The sequence below is a fragment of the Corythoichthys intestinalis genome, chromosome 2 (genome assembly GCF_030265065.1).
Source record: "Corythoichthys intestinalis isolate RoL2023-P3 chromosome 2, ASM3026506v1, whole genome shotgun sequence".
NCBI lineage: Eukaryota > Metazoa > Chordata > Actinopteri > Syngnathiformes > Syngnathidae > Corythoichthys > Corythoichthys intestinalis.
This window is the reverse complement of record NC_080396.1, coordinates 4,470,604-4,484,560: the sequence shown is the minus strand read 5'-3', so window position 1 is coordinate 4,484,560 and position 13,957 is coordinate 4,470,604. Positions and strand designations below refer to the sequence as shown.

Below are 13,957 nucleotides of genomic sequence, written 5' to 3'. Positions count from 1 at the left end.
ATATAATAAAGACGGGCATATGTTGGTAAGATTGCTGAAACAGGAGAATGTCATTGTCAGTGGCGTAAGGCAATGCGCACAAGAAAAAGGTGTCGATTAAAAAAAAGCTACCTCTGGATCAGGTCGGCTCTTTTTCCCGTCTTTCTCAGTAAACATCTCGTTCGTACACTATTTACATTTATTTAGCATTGGGACAAACGTGAGCTTGACCCGCCTAGCAACAATTGCTAACGTCATGAATATTAATGCGCAAAAGTGACGTGTTGCGTGCGATACGCCATTCCAACGACCCGGCCAAAAGGCCAAACTCCGTGTGGTCACCTTAGTTTTAACTCCTTGTACTGACTCCATTTAAAAGCTGGAAAAAGGCTTTGAAACTCAAGTTGACAATTGATTCCAAGTCGACTGCAATCAGACAGCGAGGCTAAAAAGGGCAACAAACCCAGATGAAGAGGAAGGCTGGATCCAGGGTCACCATATCATCAGTCAACAAAAGATTTCTGAGAAAAATGGAAATGATTAGTTAAACATTCAGTCTTTTAAAGGCTCTGGTGAGATGGGCTGTGGTCCAGAAGAAGTGTTTGTTTGACTGTTTAGGGTAATTGTCTGTTGCAGATTGGGCAGAGCTGTTTGTGTGTCATTGTTGCCAAGGCAACCAGAGTTGGCTGAGTGTTCAACTTCTTAGCTGTGGCGTCTTCCTTATATCAGACAGTAACAACAGTGAGAGAAGTTGTCTACTAATGGAGTTTGGCACTGGTGCTTCTTTCCCAAGGAGTGGCCATCCACCAAAGACTCCAAGAGTTCAGCGCAGAATACTCAGAGGCGTATAAAAGAACCCTAGTGTCAGCTAAAGACTTGGAGAAATCACTGGCACAGTCCAATATCTCTGCACACATCAACTAAATGTAAAACTATTGCCAAGAATGGTGTTCATGGAAGGACTGAACGGAGGAAGCCTGTCTTTAAAAAACAAAACAAAAACAATTGTTGCTTGTTAAATGTTCACAAAAAGGCATTTGGACACTCCACAGAAGTTTTGGCAAAATATTTTGTGGACTGATGAAACCAAATTTGAATTGTTTGGAAGTAACACACAAAGTTATGTGTGGAGGAAAAATAGGACAGCTCACAAACATCAACACCTCATCCCCACCGTGAAGCATCGTGTAGGGTGCATGATGATTTGGGGCTGTTTTGCTGCTTCAGGGCCTGGACAACTTGCAATCATTAATGGAAGAATGAATTCAAAAGTTTTGCAGGAAAACCTGAGGCCATATTTCAGACAGTTGAAGCTAAAAAGAGGATGTATGCTGCAACAAGACGATGATCCAAAACGCGGAATTCAGTTAGAGAAGAATGGGTCAAGCTTAGTCCTGATTGATGTGCCAGACTGATCTGCAGCTACAGGAAGCGACTGGTTAAAATTACTGCTGCCAAAGGGGGTGCCACAAATATTAAATGTGATGGTTATTTTTCCCCCTTCTGCCATTGTTTGCCACTATCCTCATTTAAATATGAAAACTTATTAATGTTTGGGTGGTTTTAAAGCAGCTTTTTCATCTGTGTGATTTTGACAAAGATCAGATCACATTTGATGGTAATTTAATGCAGAAATGTGAGAAATTCCAAAAGGTTCAGATACTTTTTTATACCACTGTACATAAAATTGTACATATTTCACAATTTCTTATGCACAAGCTAAGATTTTAAAATCTTTTTCAATTTTGTCATCAACAAGGAAGACTGGCTGTGAACGCTCATGCTTCTTCTGTGCTATTGACGGTGCTAGATTTTAATGGCAACCAATGAGTTCAACCATCCCAAAAAAAAATCTTTTATTCACAAAACATGTTTTTGACACCAAATTTAAAAAATAACACTTATGAACGAGTGCTTCTAGAAAGAAAGTACAAACAAATCCAACCAAATTGCTCTTCAGTAGAAGAATCCTGGTAACCATGACAACTAGCCATGTTGATTCTAAACAGAGGAAGTGGGGGAAAAAATAAAGTCTATAAAAATTTCCCGGCTCATTTCTTCCTCCTCACTTTGGGTTTCTTTACAGGCCGCAAGTACGGGTTGTCAATCACGTTATCCTCGCAGACTTTTGTGGGCGGAATAGCGCCCCCCGGAGGAAGCATGGCGTTCTCTTTGTCCACCGACAACTCGTCCTGGAAAAGAAAAATCGGCGTGTTACCGGTCGAATTTGGAAATCATGCGAAGAAATAAAAGCTGTAACATTTACTACTTTTTTTTTCCCCCATTATGTGTGTACTTACGCTCATGATGTTGCCAGCGGCGTTGTCGCCGTCCGTCTGGTCGTCCTGCTCCAACGAATCCGCGTCCTCCAGCGTTTGTAGCTCCAGCTCGGACGGCAAGAGGGCGCTGAGATAAGGGATGGCGCTCGGCTGTGCGGCGATCACTGAGGATGACAGCAAATACCACAAGATCCATTCATCGAAATTGATGTTTTTTACTGTGTCGGATGATGGAGGATTTACACTAGATGAAAACACACCCATGAGTATTTTTGTTTTATGTAGTACTCGTAAAGGAGCAATGTGTAAGATTGGTGGCGAAAAATGGTATTGCAACCAGATAAGTGCTACGCAATGGAAAATCAAGCTAGGTTATCATACCAATGTTGCAGTTCAAGAAATTGCATTGGTCACTCGCTGTGCTGGTCTGTATACTTGCAATACAAGTACTCGCCAGTGCACGTGCTTGTATTGCAAATACACGCCAGTGCACGAGCTTGTGGTACAAGTACACGCTACTGCACGTGCATGTATTACAAGTAAAGATGTCTCGATCGATCGGGCCCGATCAAGTCATTTTCATGTATCGGAATCGGCAAAAAAATATGGGACATGCCTTTTTTAAAATAAATATATATATAATTTTTAATTAAATCATTTTCTAATTGTATTTAACGTTACAGACAAAATGTCTAACACTCATCCAGAGTCTTTAGTTTTGAATTTGAATTTATTGTCATTTGTCATCATCATCAACATCATCATCATCAGCATTAAAATCAACGTAAAACAAAAAAGAAGGAAAGAGGAAGAAAAGAAAGGGGAATATTTGTTTATCCAAGAAGATGAAAAGAGACATGACAAAGGGAACGGAAAAAAGCCAAAGCTTATCGGGTCCCGTCCCCCTTCCACCAAAGTCGCACAAGCAACAGCTCATGATCAGTCCAATGACAGTCTAGCGCCTACTGTTCAAAAAGTCATTAATTTCCATGGAGATTTCACAAAGAAGAAAGAAAGAGACTTGGCTTAAAGTAGGGCTATCAAATTTATCGTGTAAACGGCGGTAACTAATTTTAAAAAAATTAATTACGTTAAAATATTTTACGCAATTAACGGATGCGCTGCACTACCCACTCACGCATTGTCGCGTTCAATTTATATTGGCGCCGTTTTACCTATATATAGAGCTAATAGGCAGCGTAAAATGAGTAGAGTGAATATTGGCAGTCTTTGGAGCCCTTTTTTAATTGACTTAAGCCTTACAATCCCTCTCTCAACAAATAGAAATATCGTGGGAAGCAATGTGGGGAAGTAAGGTAGTAGTTGATCTTTTTCTTCACACCGTATGTTATTTCCCAACGCAGAGAAGATATATCAATTGGTGCCACTACGCACAGTCATGGTTGCACTTCCCACCATGCATTTGGGCATGGCTACAGTATCATTTACTGAAAGCTCAACAAATACACTAGATGGCAATATTTAGTCACAATATACAAAGTCACATTTATCCTTTAAGAATTACAAGTCTTTCTATCCATGCATTCCTCTCACAGAAAGAATGTTAATAATGTAAATGCCATCTTGAGGATTTATTCTCATAATAAACAAATACAGTACTTATGTACTGTATGTTGAATGTTTATATTCGTCCGAGTTTTATTCATTTTCTTCTTAATGCATTGTCAAAATTATATGATCGGGAAAAATTGATTGGAATTGAATCGGTAGCAAAAAAAAAAAGCAATCTGAGCGGGAAATATCGGGATCAGCAGATACTCAAACTAAAACGATCGGATCGGGAGCAAAAAAACATGATCGGAACAACCCTAATTACAAGTACACGCTATTGCATGTGCATGTATTACAAGTACACGCTATTGCACGTGCTTGTAGTCCAAGTACATGCAAGTGCACGTGTGTGTAGCGCAAATGGACACAAGTACACATACAGTGCCCTCCATAATTATTGGATTTATAATAATTATGTGTTTTTTAGCTAAAAGATTTACAAACAGTCTGTACCCTCAGGCGATAAGACTGCTGAATTCACAGGTACACTGAAATTGCTGTTATGGTTGTTATGGTTATTCTGTCATTAGTACGCACTTGACAGTGTGGGGGGGCATAAATGGTTATGTAAATTTATCAATATTTATTATTATTTATGATGGGATTGTGGGGGCACTGGGTACACTTTACCTTTATATTGTTCTGCACCAAGTACTTTAATGGAAACTAACCCATAGTTTTGTTGGAACTCCAATCTGAATTTTGTTGTTATCTTGACAATGACAAATAAACTCTGAATCAGATTTTTTTTTTCTTCTAAATAATATGGTACCTTAATGGAAAAAAAGAGAAAAATCCAACCTTCAATACAAGTGCATTTATCCAGTGGGGAAAAAATCCCACATAAAGAAATAATTATTTGACATCAAATAATGTGTGTCACAATTATTAGTACCCCTGGTGTTAATACTTTGTACAACGCCCTTTTGCCAACAAAACAGCACCTAATCTTCAATAATGTTTCACAAGATGGGAAAAGACAGAAACAAACACTCTAAGTGGGTCTGGCGTGCCACGAAAGATGCGCATGCTAAAAAAAGCACCTCATACCCACTGTGAAGTATGGGGGTGGGTCAGTGATGCTGTGGGGCTGTTTCACTTCCAAAGGCCCTGGAAACCTTGTTAGGGTGCATTGCATCATGAATGCTTTGGAATACCAGGATATCTTAAATCAAAATCTGTTGCCCTCTGCTCGAAAGCTGAAGACGGGTCGTCACTGGGTCTTTCAGCAAGACAATGACCCTAAACATATGGCCAAATCTACACAGAAATGGTTCACCAGACACAAAATCAAGCTCCTCCCATGGCCATCTCGGTCCCCAGACCTTGTTTTGTTGGCAAAAGGGGGTTGTACAAAGTATTAACACCAGGAGTGCTAATAATTGTGACACACATTATTTGATGTCAAATAATTATTTCTTTATGTGGGATTTTTTTTGTATTGAAGGTTGGATTTTTCTCTTTTTTTCCATTAAGGTCCCATATTATTTAGGGAAAAAAAATTATTAGAAGCTAAAAAACACATAATTATTATAAATCCAATAATTATGGAGGGCACTGTACTTGTGGTTTAAGTGCACCCAAGCACTTGTAGTACAAGTAACCAGAGTTGATTACAACTTAGTACTCGTTCTTGACGACGGGTGTCTGCCATTTGGACATCTATCGGCTTTAATGTCAGCCAATTCAAAAATAAAATCAAAATACATTTTAAAAACCCACCACCAGATTCCAAACTTCTGAAAATGACATCATCAGATTGGGGTCATTTTCCTGGTTGCGGCCACGTGACTTACGCGGGAAGGCAGTGATGTCATCTTTGAAGAGGCTCTGCGTTTTGCTGGTCTTGGCCATGAAGCGCGTGAGCGCTCGCTCCACGTCCCGCCTCTGAGTCGCCGCTTTCTCGCGCACCACCTGATAGTCCGATACGGGTTCCCGGAATGTCTGCAAAGGGTAGAATGTGGGTCGCCCGTATAAACGGAAGTTCAGTACTCAGGACTCAATGTTATATCTAGAGATGTCCCAATAAATTCAGTGGCTGGAAAATTTTGACTGAGATGTGATTAAAAATTTGGTTTCGGTTTCAATCCATAACCCTTTTTTAAACTGAAATAATATTACCGAAACCAGAAATTGCTTTGCCAGACAAGCAAAAAGCTCGGTAGAATGCACTACTAGTGGCAACATGTCGGCTGAATGAGGGAGTATTAGCTCTGTGAAATTATTCACATTTAAGCTAACCAAGTTCACACCGTTGCGTGACAACACCTTGCTAGTGCCATGCTAACCTGTCACCAAAAGCAGTTTTGCCGAGTGGCCTTGCCTTTGACACGGTAAGAAGACGCTCGGTCGGCAACGATTAATCGACTAACTCGAGTAATTCGATTAGGAAAAAAGATTCGAATTAAATTTTGCTTTGAGTATTCGTTTAATTAAAGTGGCGCTGTCATAATTTGTTTTGAAAGTGTTGGCTTTTAGTTTATTGATTTGGGTGGTTACACTGCCCTCTAGTGGCGAAAGTGAATATAGACTGAATTAAGACCAACATAAGCTACCGTAATTTTCGGACTATAAGCCGCTACTTTTTTCCTTCATTTTGATACCTGTGGCTTATAGTCCAGTGCGGCTTATTTGTTGATATTTTTAGGTAACACTTTATTTGACAGCGGTGTCATAAGACTGTCATAAGATCATCAAAATTATGAAATGACACTATCATGGACATTACTGAATGCTTATGTCATTAAGTGTCATTTGGCAAATTATGTCACTAACTAAATTTTTGTCCATCTTGGATCTTTTGCATCCATTCAAAAGTGAGATCATTTGCCGGATAACACTTAATGACATCTGTTATACGCATTCATGAATGCTCAGGACAGAGACATCTCATAATTATGATTGTGTAATGACAGTCTTATGGCACCACTGTCAAATAAAGTGTTAGTAAATACCATAACTAGCAATTGATGAAACAATTGGAACATTAACTGAAGAAATATTTAGCACAGAACATGATTTTTGATTGTTATTTACATCTGGAGCGCTGCAATGCATGCTAAGAGGCATGTTGGATGACAACAGTCAGCAGCAGGTGGCGCAAAGGTTGACTGTCTCCCCCAAGGGAGCAGTGATGGCCAGATGAAGCTTGTTGAAGCAATAAAGCTTTGCAGTAATTGCTTCAAAGTTTAATGATGGTTCATTTGGTCTTATGACAGTCGGTCGTATGATGCCGCTGTCAAAAAGGGTTGTTCCGGTTAATATCTCTTGGTGTAAATTAAAGATGTCCTGATTGATCGGCATCCCGATCGATCGGGTCCGATCACATCATTTTCAAAGTATCGGAATCGGCAAAAAAATATCGGACATGCCTTTTTTTAATATATATATATATATTTACTAATTAAATCGTTTTCTAATTGTATTTAACATTACAGACAAAATGTCTTACACTCATCCAGAGTCTTTAGTTTTGGTTTAAAGTAAGGCTATCAAATTTATCCCGTTAACGGCGGTAACTCATTTTTTAAAAAAATTATCACGTTAAAATATTTAATGCAATTAACGCATGCGTTGCACGGCCCACTCACGCATTGTCGCGTTCAATCTGTAATGGCACCGTTTTATCTGTATATAGAGCTAAAACGCAGCGTAAAATGAGTAGAGTGAATTTTGGCAGCCTTTGGAGCCTTTTTTTAATTGGCTAAAGCCTTACAATCCCTCTCCCTATGATTAGAAATATTGTGGGAAGCAATGTGGGGAAGAAGGGTAATAATTGATCTTTTTCTTAACACCTTAAGCTCAACACATACACTAGATGGCAATATTTAGTCACAATATACAAAGTCGCAAGTCTTTCTATCCGCGGATCCCTCTCACAGAAAGAATGTTAATAATGTAAATGCCATCTTGAGGATTTATTGTCATAATTAACAAATACAGTACTTATGTACTGTATGTTGAATGTATATATTCATCCGAGTTTTATTCATTTTTTTCTTAATGCATTGCCAAAAATGTATATTTGGACTGATACACAACATGCTGCTTGTGCGACCCGGGTGGATGGGGGACGGGTTTCCGATAAGCTTCTGCTTTTCCCGTCTTCCTTGTCTGTCTTTATCTGTCCTTCGGGTAAACAAATTCACACTCCGATAATGTCCACACTCTGAAACTGTTAATGATTTCTTTTTTGATGATTTTTTGTTTATGATGATCTGATGATGATGATGACAATGACAATAAATTCATTAAATTCATTAAATATGATCGTGAAAAATTATCGGGAATGATTGGAACTGAATCGGGAGCAAAAAAAAAAGCAATCGGATCGGGAAATATCGGGATCAGCAGATACTCAAACTAAAACGATCGGATCGGGAGGAAAAAAAAACATGATCGGAACAACCCTATAAGTTTTTTTTTAGCTAATGTTTTTAATGCATTCGTAATTTAGTTTTAAGGTATATTTAGACTTTTTTTTGTTGGAATATGTGTTTGAACCATTTGTGAAGCACGCTGTAAAAAAAAAAAAAAAAAAAAAAAAAAAAAAAAAGCATTTTAGTGGCCTGAGAGTCGCAGTGAACTCTCTCTCTCTCTCTTGCTTTAATCACTGGCACGCGTGCTGCTTCACATTACACACAAAGAAGACCCAAACGGGACGACTCATAGCTGCTAGCAAAAATCTATTATCAAATTTGTTGGCAACTAATTTATTAATCATTTTAGTTGCTGCAGCCTCAGAAGATGCAAAAGTGTATTGACTCACGGGGGTTTTGATGTAGGTGTGCGGGTCCGGGAATTCCGGGTAGTGGCTAGGAATGTGAGGCGGGTGCGTGCGCTTCTGTCCGGCTGACAAAGCTTTGGGGGTCATTGGGTGGTTGGTGATCGGAGCTGAAACATATATGCGGAACACATTCATTTTAAGTCCATGTGTCGCGTGGAACATGAGGGAGGAGCTTCTCACGTGCGGTGATGACCATCCTCTGGGAGCGCTTGGCGTATACGGGCAGCGTCTCCACGTTGAAGCCTGCGCACAATCACAATACTCAATCGCCTGCTGCTAAAAGATTCATTTTTCGCACCTCTGTGAAGTTGGCCCCCAGCAGATGCAAATTTATATTAGAATAATGCGAGTAACTCGATTTTAAAAAGTGCTTTCTTTCTTTTTTTTGTGTGCTGCATTGGGGATGCATACTACAGCGGCAATTTTGAGGTTTCATGCACTTTTGCGCTTCGGTGTTTGCACAGTTTCCCCTACACATATAGTTCTTGTAAACATGAAATTTAACGGCAAAACACCACTTTTGCGTTAGTGCCTCAGTTCGTCGTCGTGTAAACATAGCCTCACTTTCACCAATGAGACGCGACAACAGTAACCACATGACTCCCATTATATCATTCCGAGGTAACAAGAGGGCAATCAAGCGCTTTGGACGGGTGATGTTCCATAGTGTTGTTCTGGTTTGAATTAGATGACACAAAAATCCTCTTTTTGGCCTAATATGGTCATGTAATAAGTTACAGTGGTATGAAAAAGTATCTGAACCTTTTGGAATTTCTCACATTTCTGCATAAAATCCCCATCAAATGTGATCTGAAATTTGTCAAAATCACATAGATGTAATAACAGTGTCTGCTTTAACCAAAACCACCCAAACATTTATAGGTTTTCATAATTTAATGAGGATAGCATGCAAACAATGAAAGAAAGGAGAAAAATAAATCAGTGTACTCTCTGCCTAAGGCAAGGGTGGGCAAACTATTCCACAAAGGGCCGCAGTGGGTGCGGGTTTTTGTTCATACCCATCATGAGGACAGCCTTTCACTAATCCGGTTTCTTACAAGTGCAATCAGTAAATTTCAGTCAGGTGCTTCTTGTTTCCACTGATACCTCATTGGCTAAACTGTCCGTGCTGAATAAGTTTGAACAAAGACCAGGACCCACTGCGGCCCTCGAGGACCGGTTTGCCCACCCCTGGCCTAAGGAAACTTGAGGAGCAATTGAAACCAATTTTTACCAAACAATTTAAGTCAGGTGTGTGCTCAATCACTAATGAGTCGTTTAAAGCTGCCCTGCCCACTATAAAACACACACCTGGTAAGAATTGTCTTGAGAAACATTGTCTGATGTGCATCATGGCTTGGTCAATAAAGCTGTCTGAAGACCTGAGATCAATGATTGTTGATGTATATTAAGCTGGGAAAGGATACAAAACCATCTCTTAAAGTCTGGGTGTTAATCAATCTACAGTCAGAGAAGTTGTCTAAAAATGGAAAATATCTATGTGCACACATCAACTATATGTAAAACTATGGCCAAGAATGGTGTTCATGGGAGGACCCCATAGAGGAAGCCACTGCTGTCTAAAGAAAACATTGTTGCTCGTTCACAAAAAGGCACTTGGACACTCCGCAGAAGTTTTGGCAAAATATTTTGTGGACTGATGAAACCAAAGCTGAACTGTTCGGAGTAACACACAACGTCATGTGTGGAGGAAAAATGTAACAGCTCACTAACGTCAACACCTCATCCCCACCATGAAGCATGGTGGAGGGAGCATCATGATTTGGGGCTGTTTTGCTACCTCAGGGCCTGGACAACTTGCAATCATTAATGGAAGAATGGATTTAAAAGTTTATCAGGATGTTTTGCAGGAAAACTTGAGCCGTCTGCCAGATAGGTCAAGCTAAAAAGAGGATACATGTTGCAACAAGACATTGATCCAAAACACAGAATTCATAATGGTTTCAGAGGAACAAAATACACGACCAATAGTGGCCAAGTCAAAGTCCAGATTTGAACCCCATTGAGATGCTGTGGCATGACCTAAAGACAGCGATTCATGCCGGACATCCCAGGAATCTGACTGAACTACAGCAGTTTTGTAGAGAAGAATGGGCCAAGATTAGTCCTAATTGATGAGCCAGACTGATCTGCAGCTACAGGAAGCGTCTGGTTGAAGTTATTAATGCCAAAGGGGCGGGGCACAGAATATTAAATGTGATGGTTCACTAACTTATTTTTCCCTCTTCTGTCATTGTTTGCATACTATCCTTATTATAATATGAAAAGCTATACATGGTTGGGTGGCTTTAGTTAAAGCAGACTGTTTTTTCATCTGTGTGATTTTATGCAGAAACGAATGAATACTTTTTTTTACTTGTACTTAAGTATGTTTTTGGATGACTACTTTTACTTTTACTTGAGTAATATTATTTATAATCAACACTACTCTTACTTGAGTAATATTTTTGGCTACTTTACCCACCTCTGTTTATGAGGGGAAATAAAACTATAAAACTCAAATGACTTTATCTCCCGTTTTACTTTGTCGATTGACTTCAAGTAAAAACAAGCGTGGACGTCAACGGCGGCACGTGGGTGACGTCATCACAACGTTACGAGGCTTCAAAGATGATATCGTCCCACAAATTTGAAGCGTTAATGCTTTGTAAGGCCTGGCAAAATCCATTTAATGACTTTTAATGACCTGCATAAACCCTGTGTCCACTGTATTGACCACTACAATGTACGGTGCATGACTCACCCATTTCAATAAGCGTCACCACCGTATCGGAGAGCGTTGGAATACTCCTGGCCGTGTGTTCACAATATGATTTAGCACAGCGCCCAATTTCCGTTATATCTGGGGGGAAAAAAAGTGCATTATTTATTACATAAACAAAGATCAACTCTCCATTAGATTGCAACTTTTGTAGTTGTTAGTAACGTACAACTCTGCATCATTTCAGTGAGCGTCTCCACAGCGGCCTTCTCGGCGCAGTCGAAGCCACACTCTGTCAGGAGGGCGCTCACCGCTACCTGTAGGGTCCGCCGTCGAGCCAGATGGTAGTTTTCCAGAGGGCTGGTGGCTGCTTTATTACCACCCGCACGCTAGAAAGACATACAAATACATTACTTAATTCCTAATCAAGTCAACGCCATGCATGTAAATAATTTCATTCATCCCGGTTATTTCATTCCCAGGGCAGTGAATCGATTTTCAGTGTTTTCTCTAGGACCGTTTTCAGCAGCAGAGGCAGGCATTCCAGAAAACAAATGACATTTGATTGGATATTTTACTATTACAGCAAATGTATTCAATGTCCTGCCTCAAGTAAATATAAATATAAAAAACTGAATTAATCAAATAATAATTTTAAAAAAGCCATTATAGAATGTAATTTATACCATAGGTCACTATTAATTTTGAGGTATTTCCTGGTCACGTCCTTGTTAACTCATTGGCTGCCCTTGACAGCGCTTAATGTCCATTCCAAATGCTCACCTTCCAATGTTCAAAACTGATTGGATGTCTATCGCTGTCAATGGCGCTGAAACATGAGTATACAAAGCCACTGTGTCCAGTATATATTAACTGGACGTCTATCGCCGTCAATGGCATGCAAATGAAGGAAAAAAAAAAAAAAAAAAATCAATTTTAGAGTGTTACCTGATGTCGTAACCAGTGTGTACTTCTGTTCTTATTTAAATTTTGTTAATTTATTTTGATTTGACAATTTTAAATGTATTTAAGTTAAAATAATGTAAGAAAAAAAAAAAATCACAATAATTTCTCATATATAAGGTTTTTAAAATTACCAGACAAGTAACATTTCCTATAAAGATTTAAAGGTAATATTAGTTACATATATATATACATATTTATATACACATAATATTATATTATAAATCGATTATTATATCTAAAAAAAAAAAAAAAAAAAGAAATAGTCACTTGCTATAGAATAGTATAAAGGACCTTTTGTCTTGAGTGTCAACTTTTGAATAACTGTCCAGTGTAGAGACCTCCAGCCCTGAAAGGGTCAATTTAATTTTATTTGGACTTATTATTTATTAATAATTAATTAATGTATTATTAAATAGATTATTTATATTGCTTTTTTACATTTGAAAAAAAATATATATTTTATTCTCTATGACTATTTCAATAGTTGAATATTTGTCCAAAATGGTTTCCTAAATCAAGTCAGTATCTAACTTTTTTTTTTAATTGTCTATTGCAAAATACGCGCGGGCAACACCAATACCACAAGTGGATGTCAAATTTGGGCCGAAAAATAGTGACCCGCCGGCCGCAATTGGCCCCTGAGCCGCAAGTTGAGCTATACGATTGTAATAAGTATTTGAAAAGATATATATATAATAATTCGTGCATGAAAGTGTTAAACATTGTACTATAATGAATCTAATCGTAGACCACTGAGGTGGGAAAAAAAAAAAAACTAAACAAAGAAAAATCATTTCAACAATTACTTGACCAATCAACGAGTCACGTCAAAAGCTCAATTACGTCAGCACAACTTTCCGGCAAGTCAATAAAGCGCCCGTGCATATGTTTCCCTATCAAAATACAGGTATTTATTTCATGAACATGGAGAACGTTAAAAGCTAGCTTAGGTCGCTAGCTCCACTGCAGAACGAAGGAAATTCTCACCCCTCCGGTCGCCAGCGAAGCTCCCGTCGCCACCGCCGGGTCCATCCTCGCACGTTTTTCCAAGCAGACGTCCTTAGTTTTCGCCGTTTCACCCGTAGAACTCGAGTTTTAGGACGTGAGCTAAACCCATGTAGCCGCCATTCGTAAACACCGTGTCAGTAACGTCACTTCCGGGATTGCCAGCACAATCATTCCGTCAAATCAGCCCAGTTCAATTAAAACAAGCGCAAATACCAAAACTTCCGTGCAAGATAAGATGTTTACCCCTTTTATAACTCTATGTATATTTTCGTATTATCACCAGGGAAAAAAATCGAAGTGTAATCATTGCGGTTTCGCCGATAAGCATCATGGGAGATGTAGTTCTCAAAGTATGGTAAGAATTTAGTTTCGATAAACACGATTATTACGGAGGCACCGTACATATTCATGATTAAACGTTAGTAATAAATGTTTTTAAATACACATCGCAGTGCAGGTGCATTCTGGGTAGAATATTTCTATCGAGATTGGTGTCAAAAGCAGAAGCAAATCCACCTGTCATGAGAAATAGATGAATAAACACACCAGAATGCAGGACAACAACAAAAAAAGCACAGCGCGTTTGCATGAATGTTCTGTCATTTTTGGAATTTTAGGGCTGCAGCTATCGATTATTTTAGTACT

The 13,957-nt window shown here is 39.0% G+C and overlaps 1 protein-coding gene across 1 annotated transcript; it reads right to left on the bottom strand.

Annotated features, from left to right (window-relative positions):
* Nucleotides 1-1,713: 1,713 nt before the first annotated feature.
* taf8 (TAF8 RNA polymerase II, TATA box binding protein (TBP)-associated factor) lies at nt 1,714-13,591 on the bottom strand. The gene is made up of 8 exons (XM_057829719.1): nt 13,292-13,591; nt 11,568-11,727; nt 11,381-11,479; nt 8,797-8,859; nt 8,599-8,723; nt 5,627-5,774; nt 2,280-2,422; nt 1,714-2,171 (listed from the first exon to the last, which is right to left on the bottom strand). Exons 1-8 carry the CDS (start codon nt 13,334-13,336, stop codon nt 2,031-2,033), a joined length of 924 nt encoding a protein of 307 aa, XP_057685702.1. The 5' UTR covers nt 13,337-13,591; the 3' UTR covers nt 1,714-2,030.
* Nucleotides 13,592-13,957: the final 366 nt, after the last annotated feature.

Bases quoted from the DNA above. Each gene is read 5' to 3' on its own strand.
- taf8 (XM_057829719.1), bottom strand. From the start codon at position 13,336: ATGGACCCGGCGGTGGCGACGGGAGCTTCGCTGGCGACCGGAGGG. The intron at 11,728-13,291 runs GTGAGAATTTCC...ATGTCTTTCTAG, and splicing joins CTTCGCTGGCGACCGGAGGG to CGTGCGGGTGGTAATAAAGC. The intron at 8,860-11,380 runs GTGAGTCATGCA...GATTGTGCGCAG, and splicing joins GGTGACGCTTATTGAAATGG to GCTTCAACGTGGAGACGCTG.